Source organism: Esox lucius, chromosome 6 (genome assembly GCF_011004845.1).
Source record: "Esox lucius isolate fEsoLuc1 chromosome 6, fEsoLuc1.pri, whole genome shotgun sequence".
NCBI classification, from domain to species: domain Eukaryota; kingdom Metazoa; phylum Chordata; class Actinopteri; order Esociformes; family Esocidae; genus Esox; species Esox lucius.
This window is the reverse complement of record NC_047574.1, coordinates 22,671,718-22,690,355: the sequence shown is the minus strand read 5'-3', so window position 1 is coordinate 22,690,355 and position 18,638 is coordinate 22,671,718. Positions and strand designations below refer to the sequence as shown.

Below are 18,638 nucleotides of genomic sequence, written 5' to 3'. Positions count from 1 at the left end.
TGTATAAGTTGTACTGTATTTTCATTAACTGTGTATTTTCATTAACCAACACATCTGGTCAAGCCCATACACAATGTTAGTCAGGCAAAGACATCGAAGCGCAAGACAAGTTTTCTGAGGTTATCACTGTGTCTCATTGGTTTCCTATGGAAGCAGAGCACTCCTTCAGTTCTGTGAGGAGCTGAGAAGAGACTGATGGAGATTCTGATACGACAGCCTGTAACCTGCTGAGGGCTATATACAAGTTACATACAATGAAATATCTTTCGAATTTGTCATGTAGCTAGGAAATATCTCAACTCAGTTCATTACTTTTGTTTATACTTTATTTGGATAGTCAAAAGTAATATCTGTAGATGTGCTACAGATATTCATACTATTAACCGTTTAAAAAAAAAAAATGCCTGCTTAGGTTAAGATTACAGATACAGTTAGGTTTACAGTTACTGATAGGGAAAGTGTGAGGGTAAAAGAGAGGATGAGGTTGAAGGTTAGGATTACTGTTAGAAATTAATGAACATTTTACTTATAGGCAGTACTGCATCTACAGATTGACTATTCGAAATGTTACCTTCATTCCATAAAGAATAGATTTACTTATTTTCCTTTCATTATTTTAGCTAAATTCAAGGAGATTTGCCCTGGTGGGATGGGCTACACTGTCACGGGATCTTACAAGCCTAAACCTCCCAGTCACCTACCCAAAACACCCATCCAACCTGTGTCCACCAACAAGCCAATCATCACCTACCAAGAGCTGGTTGACCCACCTCTGCCCTTCCCAACACCTGAGAAACCAGTGGAGGCCTTGAGTGTCACTGAGAAACACCATCGACATCATACAATTCCCTCTATACCAGGTGAGTCAACATCATACAATTCCCTTTATACCAGGTAAGTCGACATTATACAATTCCGTCTATACCAGGCGAGTCAACATCATACAATTCCCTCAATACCAGGTGTGTCAACAGCCCCCAGCAAGCAGCAGTAGAGGAGAAACCATCTGGACAAACAGACTGAACACTGGGCTCAGCTGGGGCTCTGCCATCATAGATAGGAGTTGCTTGGTCTTTTAGAATTCAAGTGCAGTGGTCTGTGGAATCATACATTAAATCTCACGGACCCTGGGGCCACACTCCTGCTTTCACTAGGCTGGGCTGTGGTGATATGTGGAATATTGTGTTCATCCAAATAAATAGGGTCAGTCCACCTGTTCTATATGGATGCACATAAGCTTAACTAAACACAGAACAGGTGTGTGTGTGTTTGTGCGTGCATGCATGTGTGTGTGTTTGTGTGGAAGATATCAAGCTAGTTCAATCCAGAATGATGAGGATTCACATGCTTTGGCCTGCCCCCAACACCCACACTCTGATCTTGGAAGAGAGAAGAGATGGAGCTCTCTGTTATTATTCAGGACATGTTTTGCAGCCGACGAGGGCAAAAAGAAAACTTTGCAGCATTAGAGTGCACACACTTGTCCAAATGATGGCTAAGCTTCTCTTGAGCTCAGCATGCACAGTATCTGATGCAGTGGACCAAAGGAGACAAACAGTTTGTTAATTAGTGTTTGCTTTCACAGGGGGCTAAAACTGGCACCACCTGTCTGGCAACATTGAGCCAACAACCTCAGTGGAGGAATTGATTCCAGTATTACCTTAATAAGAATCCATTTTGTTTTTATCACCTCAAGAACGGAATAGCGTAAAAATGTCAGAGGGTTGAGTTACATTATGGCACCAGGCCAGTGTTTAAAATAAGGTGTTAATGGAACGTCCTTGTTACTGATTAGCATGTGTCTGTTGCTATGAAAAATATAATGTTTTAAGTAGGTCATGGATTGCTAAAAGCAGTCCAGACCGTGTGAAGGTGACAGTCTTATGCATTGCAAATGATTGGTCCTCTGGCCCTAGCCAGAAAGGTTTATTGACGTATTCAAAAGCCTGAAGATATTAATGGAGTAATATAATGTTAATTGTGGCCTAGAAGTACTTGCTTCTGACAAACGTTGGTAGTCAAGGGCAAGTATATCTATCTTCCAGAAGGTCCCACTTTCCGATGTCTGTTTTTGTGTCTTGTGTTTTTATTTTATTTTCATGGCCAGTATCTACAGATGCACCTGAGCAGGTAGGTAGAGTTTCTTCTGCCCAAAAAATACAAAATGAAATAACAACTGAAAAGATAAAGCTTTCTTGCATGCAACAAGAAGCAGCGTTTATCCTCTCTGGCATCGGTCCGCCGAAACAGCCTGCAGCCTCAGCTCTGCATGAAGTCAGCGTCACCACTGCATGACTCTGAGCCAGTCAGCGCTCCATGCTTTCAGCCGAGAGCTGTTACAGCGGAACATCTATGCCAATCACAGCTTCTAAGACTTTATGCTTCTGTAGGAGTCTCAAACACTGATCACACATGAAACATTTCCATTCAGTATGATTTTAAAATGATGTTAATATAGAAGCTCTATTTTAAAATATCTGGTCTTACTTTTCTTTTGGCAGTTCAGTAGGACCCCGCTGCTTAAAGCTCTTAAAAAGCACTTTGATAAAGGTGAAGCGAACTCTCTTGCGCAACTAAGTTTGACATTCTAAAGAAACTCCAAAGGTCTTAAAAAGCTGAAGTGAAGCGGGACAAACGACCTGGGCGTCGTAGACGCCTCGTCTGCTCAATGACAACCCGTGTTTCGCTTTTCACCATCTCGCTCTCCAAGCCCTTCGAGCTTCTTCCTTCCTTCAGCCGTCACGCAAGCTGATCTCCAATTAGTCTACCGCTGAGCGGCCCGTACGACGGGCGCACGCATGACAGCGGTGCATGGCCGCCGCTTGCTCGCTGAAACCTCCGAGTTCACGTGTCTCTGCTGATCAGTCCCGTAGACCCTGAGGTCCATGCTGTGTTTGTCTTGTGTTTCGTCCTTCAAGGAGCTGGTTATTCAGGAGGCCAGTAGTAATAGGCCGGTGGTTGAGCCCGTGGCCGGCCAGCCGCTGCTCTCTCCCGGTGTTTCCACCATGAGGATGGAGCCGGCCTACGCAGGTGTCCCCCTCCTTCACCTCCCTTTACACTCTGTTGATCTCTTTCACAGGAAAACTCTGCCGGTTGTTTCAATGGGAGGGTTTTGTTTGGGCAGTGTGCTGTGTGACATGTAAGGGGGTCTCCGCTGGCGCTGTTCAGTCAACACAATACAAATGAGATTATGTTGGTTTGAGAGATACCATGTTTTCTTCCGCCTGCGACGCGTCTCTTCGTCATAGTCAGTGTCCTTAATGGATGTTCCCCAGGCTCTTAATTGAAATGTGAGGTTTTCCGTTCATTAAAAAGGCGTCTGCTCAGCTCTTGATGATTTTCCTCTGTCCTCTGAGATTGCTGATTCATTCCTCTTTACAACGCTCAGCATTACACAACAGTGATATGACAAGCACTCAAGTTTGGCATTTTTAAATATCACAGAAAGTTTGACTGTGCTGTTCTCTTTCCTGGCTCTATTTGTCCTGGTCTCTCAGAGGTTGTGGAGAAAACGTCCCCTCCTGCTCCTGCCCTCGTCCTCCCCTCCAACGCTGGCCAAGGCATCGCCCCGACCCAGTCAGCAGGTACGAGTTCCCACTGGAGCACAATGACAATGCTGTGACGCCGTGACATTTGGACAGCTTGGCCGTGTAGTCAAAGTGCAGCTGACTGGCAGATATAATCCGTGCTACGGTGTCCTTTTTTAAGCTGTCCTAAGCTAATTGTTTAAAAGCATGAATGGATAGTTGTACTTGGTGGAGGGGGAGGGGGGTGGGCGTAGTTCATAAATATACACAGTTTTATCTCCAACAACACTGTTATCTGACCAAGGATTGTGTTTAACCCTGCATCTGAACTGCTCGAAGGTCAGGGGCAAAAATAGACTGATAAGAGGAATTTGTGCAGACTGGAAACCTGGTACTTTCTAACTCGCGCTGACCTCCTGCCTTTGTCCTTGGGGTTCTATCATTCTGAGAATATTCTGGGCTCTTCTATATTTAGGAATCCTGTTTTGCTGTTAAGGGGCCAGGGCAACATGAAGTCTCTCTCTCTCTCAACATCAGTATGGCTTCAAATCGCTGAGAGAGCTTTTGCTTTCTCAGCTGACCCTCTAGAGAAATGTAGTTAACCCTGTATAATTTTGAGATACTGTCATTTTAGCTGTTATTGCCTTGGTTCTTCCAGTGAGAAAGGCAGAACCAGTAAAGCCAGGGATTGGTGCCATCGCTAGGCAACCACTTGTGTGAAACCCACCTGTTTTTATTTTGCTATCCTGGCCGAGGAAGACGGGGGACTTCTCAGGGCAGTAGAGACGAGGGAGCGTCTGCACGGAAACCAGTGTGGAGGGAAGGGAGTGGGACTAGCTAGTTCCAGGCCCACAAAAACCTCCCGGACCAATCAGGGGACCACAGGGGTATTTTGGGGGTTATTTTTGCTAGGCGGATATCCAAAACCCCAGACCTCCCTCATCTCAGCGTTTTACATCCTGGTGTCCTGGAAAAGTGACACCATATTAAGTGACCACAGAAATGTTACAGGGCGTCCTGATGACAGACATTCAGTAAAATGGGTGGCATAATTCTTTATCCTCCTGTTGTCCTTGCTGTGATTAGACTCTTGCCTCCATGTCTCAACACTGGTAATCATTCCTTAACCTAAAGTAGGTAATCTATAAAACAACAGTTAGATTTTACTTTGACGCAGATGCTCTTTAAGATGTAAAGTAATTACCCTCGCTCAACATTATTGACCTTTGTCGTCAGTCAATCACTACAATTATACGTTTTTACAATTATTAATTATTATAAATTTTTTTGTAGAATTTAACTTCCCTTGCTGTAGTTCTGCAGTAATACTCCATTAGATTCTCCACCCTGGCCTGCTGAGCTTTGAAGAAGCCCAATCATTAATAATCATACATCAGGGATGTGTAATGTATTGTTAATGTGCTCTCCTGCCAGCGGACATTTTCACTATCATTTCCCTAGTTACACTGTAATTCTTAAGTAATATATTCATAATGTCTTTTGATAGAATGCCATGTGCTCAAACTGTACCAGACAATCTATCACTTCTCCTTTAATACCTCTTTCATATTCTCTGCTTCTCATCAATTTATGAAATTGCCCAACCTGGAAGTCGCTGTGATTTGACAGTTGTGCAGTTTTGGCTTAGGCTATTTAATGAGTCTCTGGTTCTGTAGGCGCATTGGCCCACTAGTGTAATACCGTATGTCTGCATATCAGTGCCTTTTGATGGAAATCAGACACTGTGATTGACTTATTATGTTAAGTAATTTCCCACCGCTGACTTTATGTTGAGATTGAGTAGAGCGATGAATGTGTACGTAGCCGGTTTGTCAGACAGAAACACTTTTACTGCTCTGAGTGGGATGCTGATGAGGCCATTAGCTGAGGAGAGGAAAGGCCATTTGCTAGGATGGAATAGATCTGTTTAGGCTTGCGTCTATTGAAACTATATATTTGGAATTTGAGTAGCATGAGATTTCATCCATGATTGTGTTTAGTGTGCCTATTGAAAATCCTGCATTCTTTCTCTCTCTCCTCCCACCCAACTCTAACCCCAACTCTAACCCCAACTCGCTGTCTCTCTTTCTCTCGGCCAGAGGTGGATGAGTGTCAGGTGAACCCTCACATCTGCGGTCAGGGGATCTGCTATAACACTATGGAGGGTTATACTTGTGTGTGTGACGATGGCTACCTTTTGGATGAGACACACAACACCTGCGTAGGTGAGTAACAAGAGGCTGAAGATCCTCAATACATTTATCACACCAATGGGAATTAGATAATTTCTTGCTTTGTCAGAATGTGTCTACTCACTTTTACCCAAAACGGTGGATTAGTTTAATGACCTGCCTCATTTGGAACATTATAAGGTTATCTGAAAATACATAAGATATACGAGGCCTCTTGTTGTGTCAGTGGCGATGTAGCCATCAGACTCCTTTAGCGCCCCGTTTCCCACTGTGACAGCTCGGAAAAACAAACTCGATTTATGCTAATTTCCCGGTTATGGACTTGGGCTTGCGTGTCAGTGTAGTCTCCAGGCTCGTGTTCTCCAATGGCCTGGCTGGATCCGTAGTGCGGGCGGATGCTGGTAAATAGTCGGCATCACTGTACCCCGACGGCCAGTGCAAAAACACTCCAGGCAGCTTCCTGTGTGTGTGCCGTCCCGGTCTCATGACCAACGAGGAGGAAACCAGTTGTGTTGGTAAAGCCATTTACACACACCACCCACTACACTCCCTGAAAGACAGACACACCAAAAACAGCAGCGGGAGCCTAGGAGATTTGATATGCGATGCGCACCGCGGCAGCACCCATTTGGATTGCCGTTTGGGTGTTTTCATTTCTGTTGAAATCACTAGTTATTTCCCCAGTTGTCTTTGGTACAGTCCCCCTCCCTGGACATAGATGATGTGTTTTAGTAGGTGACCACAATTTGGCACAATAGCCACGTCCTCCCCATCCTGGGATATAAATACTAGGAACACTGTCATTAGGTGGTTTCTGGTGTTTCTACACAGGTTCTCTCTTCCACAGAATGAAACAGAGGCAAAAGGCTGGTGATTATTTCCCCATAACATCTGAAAATGAAATATGAGGATGTAATGTATTTCAGTTTGCCAGGGATTTATATGTGGATATGAGGAATGTATCTATTATTAAGAAGAGCACAATAACAGAAAACTAACAGGACAACCGCTATGCATCTGCTGTAAAATATAAATTTGAACATGGAGTGACTGGTTGTATAATAATCCAATTAAACTAACCAAACTAAAATGTCTGACTTATTTACCAAGAGGCAACACTACATGACACGTTTAAACAGAAGAGAACTGTGCACTCTATGGGCTAATTTTCATTACAAGAGAGAAAATAAAATGCTAGATGGACTTATCTTAGTTTGCATAATAATTTCCATAGCGTTAAAACTGGACTCTGTTCTGGACTGTGCGGGTCAATCGAGGGAAAATCGAGCAATATGCGTTTGCACTGCCAATAAAGTTGATACAGTTCTGACACTGTTGTCTTCATTCTTGAAAACCTCCGGCATGCTCAAATGAAAACGTGGTGCAAGCTACCTTGGAAGGTGGTGTCTCGAGCTACAATAGCAATATCTGCAAGTTTACACAACAAAATAATGTAGTGTTTCGATTCTTTGATATGTCTTGAAGTAATGTATTGTAATGTAAATAAGAGTACATGTATATAGTTGATATCTGCAGGCAGTTACTTTCTTGTCATTGTGTTGTTTACTCATACATAGGAAAGTGAGGTTTTACCAGTAGACTACTAGATGTTTTGGTAACTTGTAAAGAATATGTGGGTACATACACATTCTATGGAATAAATACCATTGTATACTAAATAATATTGTATATATTTTGGTTATCCAAATTTAAATTCCAAAAGTAACCACTGATTGATTTTATATTACCTATTATTTAAACAGTTCAGTAGATGAATGTAACAATGTGAAATGACCGGTAGCTTTGCAACTCACTCCGCCTTGGGGGGTGTTAGGTTTCTATGGAGGGGAGCGGTATCCTGGATACCAAGATAAGGAGGTTTTTGGTATCCCACAGAGGCCAATTACAGACCATGTTTCCTTCCTTGTTGGTTCTGTCTTTGGTAATTTCCCACAGGAAGTCCTGCCTGGGACCCTCAAAGGAAGGACCTTTAACCTTAGGCTGGCTTTGATAGGAGTCTGGGAGGACATAAAGCAGAGATAGGCCTGGCATGATTCTGCAATGCCCATGTTATTCATATAATGTCAAGGCCCGGGCGTCATAAGCCTCTCCTAGGCCTCCATAATGCCAGACTGTCCAAAGAGTTTGGATGGATATCACACTCAGTCTGGGGTAAATTGAAATCTGGCACAGATTTATGGACAGATTAAGAGATTTCATCACTTTAGCCGGAAATGTCGCTGGCTTTGTTGGTATTGGAAGGATTAATGTTCGACATGTTTGTAAAACAGAAATGACACTGTACTAAAATTACTTTTCCGCATCACAGTTCTCTGGGGTTTTGGGGATTATGCTTAAGTGCTTAATAGGTTCTGATGAATACCAAAAAAGGAAAGATTATTCTTGAAAGATTGTTGAATTTGCGGCCCTCAAAATATATCTCTGTCACACTGCTATCCTCAAAAGATATCTCTCTCTCCACCGTCTCGCTCTCCCTCCCTCTTTCCCCTTTTCTGCTACTTTATATCCTTTCCTCAGATATAAACGAGTGTCTGAACCCTGACACTTGTCTTGAGGATGACTTTTGTATCAACAGCGAGGGTTCCTACACCTGTCATCACTGTGGACTAGGTTACAAAATGAGACCAATGGGCCAGTGTGAAGTTAGAGGACTTGCTCTTGCACATTTGGCTTCTACCTCGAAAACTTTAGAGGCAGTAGAATTAAAAGACGTTATATGTTAAGACAAGGGTGCTGCTGTTGCCCTAGAGTATCAAGAAATATATGAATATGGGTTCACTTGACTTCGCCCACACTTTAACCCCTGTGGTGTTCTTTTTGTCTCTCCTTGCCTCCCGCTTTATTTCCTGTCATACCTCCCGTCTCTTCCCTTGACTGTTATCTCTCTGTGTCTCACTCATTGTCGTTGTTGTCTGTCTCTCATCCTCTGTCTCTCCCTCAGACATAAATGAGTGCCGGAACTTGACTGTGTGTCAGTCTGGCCTGTGTGTCAACTTCCCTGGCTCGTATGACTGTGAACCGTGTCCAGAGGGCTTCCAAGGCCAGGGTGGACAATGTGTCGGTAGGTGTACCTTCCATCTCCATTACAATTACTCAGAAAAATCCAAATGATTGAACTCTAAACTTTCTTCCACTAATTTGGAGTGGGATGAGGAGACATTTGGCTGTCCGTCTTTTACTGTAGCACTTGCATGTACAGATTGTTAGGAGCAACATGTAGAATTAATTCCCAATGCCCAAACTGGGTGAGTTGAAGCAACGACAGTTCTTAGATGCACTACCGTTTTAATTTCACTTTTGGTCGACCAACTTAAAACAAGAAACCAGGCAAGCCTGGTTCAGCTGGACCGCAATAGAAAGTGTTGCCATCTCGAGATTCGAACCCGGGTCGCCCACGTGAAAAGCTAAGCTTTACCGGTATCTACTAACTTACTGGAATAGTCATAAGAATTGAGCAATTGCTAAATGTCTGCCAAAGCTATTTCATTTCATGGTATAAGAACGTCTTTTTTTCTTTCATGGCAATAACAACGTAATTTTTTCTTTCATTCTAGTTTTACATTTATACTATAACTATCAAAAAAGGCGACGATAACTAACTTTTTCATTGAGTGAAAAGACGAGAGAATTGTGGAATGTACCAGAAATAATTCATAGATGTTGTTGCTCTCATTAGATTCGAACTTAGGTCTTCCACATGAGAGACACTGTCTTTAACCACTACGCTACGGCATTACACATTTCAGCAGTCGCTAGACTCCATTGAGGATTCTGTTAAAATGACTTTCTTATTAAGTTTACCTCCACCATAACGTCTATTAACTCCTTTTGCCACTGGCCATTTTAACAGCTTATTAGCCAGTAATAGGGTTACTAGTATCTACTAACTTCCTAGGAATAATCATAAGAACTGAGCAATTGCTAGCGAGACGACTAGCTGGCTCCGCTTACGCAGTCCCCCAAAATTTGTCGATATTTCATAGAGATTTCGGTGGTACAGTGATTCCCTACTGTATATACCCAGAAATGCTGCTACATTTTGTAGAATTTTTGCCACCAGGAAGTTAGGATTTTGCTTGTCCCAGTCTGCCACTGTATGTCGAAGGGCGTGGGAAGGAGATGAACACATCTCTTGGAGGGAGGGAGGGAGGGAGGGAGGGAGGGAGGGAGGGAGGGAGGGAGGGAGGGAGGGAGGGAGGGAGGGAGGGAGGGAGGGAGGGAGGGAGGGAGGGAGGGAGGGAGGGAGGGAGGGAGGGAGGGAGGGAGGGAGGGAGGGAGGGAGGGAGCAGCTTTTCCGTTTGACAACAAAAGCCAGTCTGCTTTTCTGGTCCAATAAAAAGTCTGCATTTTGGGATGAACATTTGTATGCATCCCGAATAATTGTTTGTGTGGAGACTGGTGTTGACATTGGCTCATCCCCCACTGCTTCTATCTTACACTCTGCCTTCCCTATCAAATCCCTGAGTTACCCCATAGCGTCTGAGCCACAGCTCTGTGTACTGTCCCGGAGTTACCCCAGAGGGTCTGAGCCACAGCTCTGTGTACTATCCCAAAGTTACCCCAGAGCATCTGAGCCACAGCTCTGTGTACTGTCCCAGAGTTAACCCAGAGTGTCTGAGCCTATGCTATGTGTACTATCCCAGAGTTACCCCAGAGTGTCTGAGCAACAGCACTGTGTACTGCACGTCCATCTTCTCAAAGCAAGGGAACGGGACACAGTTTCTGCCAGGGTATTTAGTGAGACAATGTGCAACACTAACAGGTACCTCTATAGAATATGGTGCTGTAGCCACCTTCTATAACTCACTCGCAAGAACTGAATGGAAAATAGGTGGCCGGGTACTTTATAGCTGAGTATGGTCCTGAGTGTGTTATCAATGAGCTTTGGGATGCGTGCTTCAGTCCTAACTTGTGACATCATGTGAGTCTGGGAGACATGAAGCCAAATCAACACACACACACAGTCGAGGAGTAAAATCTTTTCCCACCATATTTAACCATGTGTTTTCAGGTCAAATCTGTTGTTTTATGCCAATCAAAACACATACATGGGCAAAGGAACTGATTTCAGTATCTCTACACTAATTCCCCGCATTAAAACATATCATAATGTAAAATCTAATTCATCATCAGTTTCTGTTTACTTCCAACCATATAACCAGAATACAGGAAGTCCTCATATAATCAAAAATCCACCATATGTGTCCCACATTTTAACTCTTCTGTTGAAATCTTAAGCGGCTCACTTTGCCCGTCCAGAGGCTGCTTCCCACATTATGGTTTTAGTGGGTAGTGTTCACACAGTATTCTGACCCAGACCAGCCACAGAGGGTAGACACTGTGGGGGTGGAGACAGGAAATCGTTACGCCATGTGACACCGCCCATGAAGGCCTTTATTGCCATCGGCATCCAATCCTGCAGGGAACTGTGAAGAGTCTCACTAAAGGACTCAGGGCTGATCGAGGTCTTTCACTAGGTTTGGCCAACTGTCAGTGGACCATCAGGGTTGTTCACACACATTGCACAGCCCAGTTGTAGTACCTGGAGCCAGGTGAAGGTTGGCTCAGACATTGGTTTTGATGTCCATTAAACACAATGTGAAACATCCAACAATACCAGTGTGCTGGAGTTTATTTTTTTAATATCCTATCCAACATGCCAGCATGTTTCGAAATTTGAGATATTAAAGCACATTGTACAAATCGTTCTCTGCATTTCTATCCCTTCCGTTTTCTTCACTCTGCCCAGATGTAGACGAATGCCTGGTCCCGTCTACTTGTGCCAACGGGAAGTGCTCCAATTTTGAGGGATATTTTGTCTGCTCGTGTAACAACGGATTCACGCTCCGCTTAGATGGACAATTATGCCAAGGTAAAACCATAAACCTACACTCGATCTAGTTCTTCAACGTTTTATGTGTTTTTCAAATAACAAAACTGAACTACCAAGTCCCTCAATGATCTGTAGAATTCAATGATATCATGGTGTTTGTGTGAATTCCTCTATTAGTCCAGACTAAATTAGCCAGTGGTTCGAATCTTCTAGAGGACTCATAAACAGCATAATAACTGCGAAGAGTAAATGCTGTAAAAATATGTACTACCTCATAATCACACATTTGTTTGGGCGCTGTTTGTACATGTGACATAATGAATGACTCTTCCTGTCTTAGGCTATTAGTTTAGCTCAGCAAATCACTTTTCCCATAGTCTCATGCCAGCCATAACGTGCCCTGCTTAAGATGGAGGCCTTGCAGCGCATGTTTATAAATCATTCAGCAATTGCCCAGGAGGGCTCAAACTTTGGTCCTGCTTTATAAATTATGGAATTTCAATAATCACTCAGGGCTGTTTGGGGCAAAGAAAGCGTATGAAACACCAAAAGTTGCCACTCCAGTTGCTATGGTATATCAATATCTTTCGCCCAATATGCCACGTCAATATGTCTCTGTTTACCGCTCCCACCCAACCCTCTGGCACCTGAATGAGAAGAATCCTCTTCTCTGTGGTACCTTGCTTGGGGAGTCTGTGTATCCAAGTATTGGTGATTTCACCCAAGTCTAGGCATGAAAGTTGTTAGTGTATTTAAGAGTGAAATTGGCACTTTTTGTCATAATCTTTATATTTTTATGGTTTGCTATATATAAGATTAGAAATGAAGTTTATATGTGAGAATTGCCAGAAACCGAAAAATGAGATAGCAGTGTTTTCTTTGTCCTTCCTGGCGTAAATCACTTTGAGATTTTTAGCAGAAAGAGCCCTTGGCCAGATTCAGAGCTTTGCTGCAGCTGTACATTTCCACTGGAGGCAAATGATTAGACTACTAGCCCACCCAAGACCACTTCATTTCTTAGTTGTAATGTGATAGAGATGTCATGCTCCTCTCAGACTCACATATGGAACTGGGAATTGTTGGATGTTATTGAAACATCTCAGAATCCTCAGTGCTGTACATGAACCTCTGGGTTTGTATTGTGTGATAGTTTTGTTTCATGTGATGGTGTTGTGTTGTGATGGTTTGGTGTTGTGATGGTTTGGTGTTGTGATGGCTTTGTGTTGTGATGGCTTTGTGTTGTGTTGTGATGGCTTTGTGTTGTATTGTGATGGCTTTGTGTTGTATTGTGATGGCTTTGTGTTGTGTTGTGATGGCTTTGTGTTGTGCTGTGATGGCTTTGTGTTGTGCTGTGATGGCTTTGTGTTGTGATGGTTTTGTATTGTGATCCAGATGTGGACGAGTGTCAGGATGACCAGGTGTGTACCAAGGGACACTGCCAGAACACTGAGGGCTCCTTCCTCTGTATCTGTGAGGCCGGCTTCAGGCCCTCCCCGGCGAGGGACCAGTGTGATGGTGAGTCACTCACTCTGCTCTGTCTCAACCACACTTTGTCATTCAGTAACGTGTCGTCTTGTGCGTGATGTATGGGCACAAGGTCTTGAATGAGACATTTGACTTGAAATTCCTTATAACATTGGGCAAAAATCAGCACACAGCCTACATGACACAGGGCACAATTATTTGGGACCCTTTTCTAGCTCAACAACACCACTTTTACCGTAACAAATAACGGATCTTTAACAAAAACATTTGGGGTGTGTTGTTCTTTATTTTGAGAGAAAAAGTGGAGAAAGATAGAGGAGAGTTTTAGTTGAAAGAGCAGTAGGCCAGATTCTAACCTGCTGTAGCAGTACGTGTTCTCTGGAGGCAGGTGATTAGACTCCTCCCTCTGCAACTGTAAACCGGCTTTAAGGCCTGCCCGGCAGGGACTAGTAGGATGGGACCCTCACTCTCCTCTGAGCCATACTGTTGAAACCACACTTTGAGTAACACGGCCTCTTCTGCAGTGGATATGTTGGACACAGCTGTGTTTAGATAGACCTGGAAAAAGTTCTCATAACACTCTGAAAAACTTTTTTTTAAACTTTTCAAACAATGTATTGTACTTTTGAACATGGTATGGATATTATCTATGTTTATAATCTATTAATATATAAACTTTTTGATTATGTAATATATCACTGTGTCAGTGTATTTCTAATGCTTTCTTTCTTACGATGGTCAAACTGTTCGTGTTCATCTCTAAAGTCGTGTTTAGCTACCCTGATTCATGTATCGGCTCCACTGCTGTATTCTCAGCTCACACATGAGGCGTAGTGTGTGTGTGTGTGTGTGTGTGTGTGTCCACGGTGGAGCCTGGGTACATTTATGTGCATGCTTACGGGCACGTAGGTCCATGTGCTGCTTACGTTGACAACGGTCCCTGTGGTTGCAGATGTGAATGAGTGCCAGGAGCTCCCAGATCCCTGTAACAGTGTGGGCCAGTGTGTCAACAACATAGGCTCCTACCAGTGCAGCTGTCTGCCAGGCTACCAGCAGATCAACGGCACCAACTGTCTAGGTACACTACCTATCCCCCCTCACAGAACACACACACACACAACTGTCTAGGTACATTACCTATCCCCCCTCACAGAACACACACACACACAACTGTCTAGGTACATTACCTATCCCCCCTCACAGAACACACACACACACAACTGTCTAGGTACACTACCTATCCCCCCTCACAGAACACACACACACACACAACTGTCCAGGTACACTACCTATCCCCCCCTCACAGAACACACACAACTGTCCAGGTACACTACCTATCCCCCCTCACAGAACACACACACACACACAACTGACTAGGTACACTGCCTATCCCCCCTCACAGAACACACACACACACACACACAACTGTCTAGGTACACTGCCTATCCCCCCTCACAGAACACACACACACACACACACACACACACAACTGTCTAGGTACACTGCCTATCCCCCCTCACAGAACACACACACACACACACACAACTGTCTAGGTACACTGCCTATCCCCCCTCACAGAACACACACACACACACACACACAACTGTCTAGGTACACTGCCTATCCCCCCTCACAGAATAAACACAAACACACACGAATGCAAACGGATTAGAAGACGCCTTCTACATGCCTAAACACACACATACCTGTGTCGCATGATGTCATCCTGGCTTACACCCGCATCCCGTGAGCCTGCCAGAGGGGTGGAGAGGCCGGGTGATGTCGGTCTGATGTCACAGGTGATGTGACACCGTTTTCTTGCCTGTGGTAATGCCCCTGTCTGTCTTTATTATACAGTGAGTGTGCGTGCGTGTGCGTGCGTGCGTGCATGTGCGACTGAGGCTACTGCAGTTGTCAACAAGCCTCTGGCCTGTATCAACTCCCTCTCCTCATCTTTCTCCCCCCGGTTGTGTCATGTCAAATGACTCCACACCTGTGCCTTGGTCCGGCTGGCTGTCCCCTACAGATGTTGACGAGTGTCTGGACGACCCGGAGCTGTGTTCCCCGCACGGGGAGTGTGTCAACGCCGAGGGCTCCTTCTTTTGCGTCTGCGATAACGGCTTTGCTGTCAACCAGGAGACGCTCACCTGTGAAGGTAGCCACGCAGTAACCTGACGACACAGTGTTTCCTCCCAAGCTCTGTTGTCGTCGCAGTGTTTCAACAGTACAGGTCTGCCGAAATGTGACCCAGCGTGTCAGTTGAGTTAGTGTAGGAATCTGTTCACTGATTCATGGCCTTACTTTTTTCTCAGAGTCACACCGTCACTCATTCATTTAGTCACACGATCATGTCGTCACTGTTACCTAACAGGCAGTCCTTCTCGCACACACACGCAATGTTGTATGTAAAATGCATTGATCATTCCGGTACCGTTATCAAGCGATGTGCATCTCCTTATACACTTGACGTTTGATAATTTACACAGCAGTTTCTGCTTAGGGGTCCAAGATGTGTTGTGGGAGATGACTGGTTGGTTGACTAAGCAGATTAATCCAATACCTATTAGGTTGGGAATATCTCACAGCTTTTCTATAGGCTAATTAATTAAACATTTTGTCGTATTGTGTCTGGGAACTACATGCACAGTTACAAGATGACATGACCTCATTTCCTGGGTTGTTCTGAATGAGCCTCTTTTTCTGTCTGTACAGAGAAGTCACAGCACAATACCTACCTCTGTATACTCAGGACGTTTTTCTGTGTGCAGATAAATTACAATATTGTAATTGTAAAATGCACATACAGTTGTGCTCCTATGTTTGCATACCCTGGCAGAATTTGTGAAATGTTGGCATTGATTTTGAAAATATGACTAATCATACAAATATTTCCCCTGCTCTATTCATCTATAAATCCCATCGCGCATTATTACAATGTAGACGTGTAGGTCTATAGTGTGTACATCGACATGTTCTGTATGTACATTCAAAACCCTGTACCGTCTGTCCCGGGCAGGGCGGGGCTGTTAAGCCCCGAATTTATTGGGATCCTAGCGACATCCCTGCCCACACCTGTGGCTTTTTAAATTGCAATTAGTGTCTGTGTACCAATAGTCAGTGAGTTTGTTAGCTCTCACTTGGATGCACTGAGCAGGCTAGATACTGAGCCATGGGGAGTGAGTTGCCTGAAAGAAGCCTTTACTGTGCCAATTCCACAAAAAAGCCTGGTTACAATATGCCCGACAACACCTTGACATGCCTCACAGCTTCTGCACACTGTAATTTGGAGTGATGAGACCAAAATAGAGCTTTATGGTCACAACCATAAGCGCTTTGTTTGGAGAGGGTTCAACAGGGCCTCTAGTGAACTGAATACCATCCCCACTGTGAAGCATGGTGGTGGCTCACTGATGTTTTGGGGGTGTGTGAGCTCTAAAGGCACAGAGAATCTTGTAAAAAGTGATGGCAAGATGAATGTAGCATGTCATCAGAAAATACTGGCAGACAATTTGCATTCTTCTGCACGAATGCTGCGCATGGGACGCTCTTGGTCTCACGACAATGACCCTAAGCACAAGGCCAACCCCTCCAGTGGTTACAGCAGAAAAAGGTGAAGGTTCAGGAGTGGCCATCACAGTCTCCTGACCTTAATATCATCAAGCCACTCTGGGGAGATCTCAAACATGCGGTTCATGCAAGACGACCAAAGACTTTGCATGACCTGGACGCATGGGCTGCTATACCACCTGCAGGAATTCAGGGCCTCGTAGACAACTATTACAAAAGACTGCACGCTGTCATTGATGCTAATGGGGGCAATAAACAGTATTAAGGTCTAAGGGTATACAGACTTTTGAACAGGGGTCAGTTCATTTTTCCTTTGTTGCCATGTTTTGTTGTATGATTGTGCCATTCTGTTATGGCCTATAGTTGAATGTGAATCCTATAAGAAATAAAAGACATGCGTTTTGCCTGCTCACTCATGTTTTCTTTACAAATGGCACATACTTGTATATTACCAATTCTCCAAGGGTATGCAAACTTTTGAGCACAACTGTACTGGGAGTCATGTCAGATTCAGGCTTGTCAGGTCAGTTGTTCTGTTATCACCTGGGGTCTAATCATTTTCCCATCAGCTGCTAACGGTCCCTTTCCATTGTCACCATGGCATTTGTATATTTTTCCTGCAGCTTCTATAAGAAACGCTTACATCTAGCTATAAAGGGCAACTCACACGAGGTGACACACACACACACACACACGACATGTTTTTCAATGCGGTGGTTGAATTGTTAGTAGTCCCTTGTTTGGGGTTGGTTTACTTTGGTCCAGCTGATGTTTATCTGACATTTATACGATGCTAGTCGGATGCTTGTCTAACGCCTCCGTCTCCTGCCGCATGTTCCCTGCACTCTGCCGGCTCGGCCTCTCCCCCTGCCCATGCCTTGTTGCTTCTGGAAGAGAGTGGCTTTAATTTCTTTCACATATGGCTGCTGCTATTTTTCTACCAAAGTCCTTGATGCCAGGAGTCTTACCCCGTGCCAGAGTTGTTTTAAATGCCCTTTCCTGCAGTATAAAAAGAAAAACAGAAAGGAAGCCTTTGAGCTGGCTGTCTAGACTAGGAGGAATATTTTCTGCTGAACTCTGTTCTTCCTGATTTATGAAGGAGTTTGTGCTTAGTCAGTCGGGTCTCGAGTGCGTGCAGACCGCGCGTGTGAGAGTGAGTCGTGTACGGAGTTTTAGGCAACACATGCAGTTATCACTACAGTAGATGTTTTCAATTTTGATGTTATTTCACTAATCCTTTCACTAAGGAAATTAATTAAATTTCCTTCGGAAAGTATTCAGATTTCTTTACTTTCTCCAAATTTTTTGGTGTTAAAGATTGTGTGTATAATTGGTTACATTCTTTTTTTGACGTCAGTCTTTGTAATGACAAAGCAAAAACGTGTGTACAGTGTACATAAGTATTCAGACCATTTGCCATGATACTCCGGAGCTCCGATGCTTCCTGTGTCCTATCATCATCATCATTAAGAATTCTGTATAACTTGATTGGAGCCCACCTGCGGAAATGGCTTAAAGCACACACCTGACTATATAAGTCAACACACTACACAATGCATGTTAGAGCAAATACTGTCCCGAAGCACAGCCAAGACCACGCTGGAGTTGCATTGGGACAAGTCTGTGAATGTCCTTTAGTGGCCCAGCCAGAGCCTGAAGATCGTAGATCACTGCTCCCTGTCTAATTTGACAGGGCTTGAGAAGATCTCCAAGGAAGAATGTGATCAAATGGCCAAATATAGGTGTGTAGAGCTAGTACTTGGATACCCAATAAGGCACAACATTAATATCTTCTCCAAAGGTGCTTCTAAAAGGCTTGAGGAAAGGGTCTGAATACTTATGTACATTAAACAATGTTTTTTTTATTTTTTATTAAATTTGCACTCATTTCTAAAATGTGGTGCTTTGGGTACATTTATGGTAAAATAAGTCAATCAATTCCAACATAAGTCTATAACACAACACATTCTGGTGAAAGTTAAGGGGTCTGAATACTTTCTAAAGTCCCTGTGG

At 43.9% G+C, this 18,638-nt stretch overlaps 1 protein-coding gene across 6 annotated transcripts in view; it reads left to right on the top strand.

The window, feature by feature from the left end:
• The window catches only part of ltbp1 (latent transforming growth factor beta binding protein 1), a 99,799-nt gene that overhangs the window by 59,678 nt on the left and 21,483 nt on the right, over window positions 1–18,638 (top strand). For 5 of the 6 annotated variants that reach the window (XM_020047408.3, XM_013134217.4, XM_020047407.3 and 2 more), the window contains 10 exons: window positions 621–860; window positions 2,108–2,130; window positions 2,919–3,030; window positions 3,498–3,584; window positions 5,627–5,752; window positions 8,682–8,801; window positions 11,490–11,612; window positions 12,966–13,088; window positions 14,011–14,136; window positions 15,085–15,213. In XM_020047408.3, coding sequence (XP_019902967.2) covers window positions 621–860; window positions 2,108–2,130; window positions 2,919–3,030; window positions 3,498–3,584; window positions 5,627–5,752; window positions 8,682–8,801; window positions 11,490–11,612; window positions 12,966–13,088; window positions 14,011–14,136; window positions 15,085–15,213 — 1,209 coding nt within the window. The remainder of the gene's footprint in view (window positions 1–620; window positions 861–2,107; window positions 2,131–2,918; window positions 3,031–3,497; window positions 3,585–5,626; window positions 5,753–8,681; window positions 8,802–11,489; window positions 11,613–12,965; window positions 13,089–14,010; window positions 14,137–15,084; window positions 15,214–18,638) is intronic. The other variant, XM_020047406.3, reaches the window with a different exon arrangement.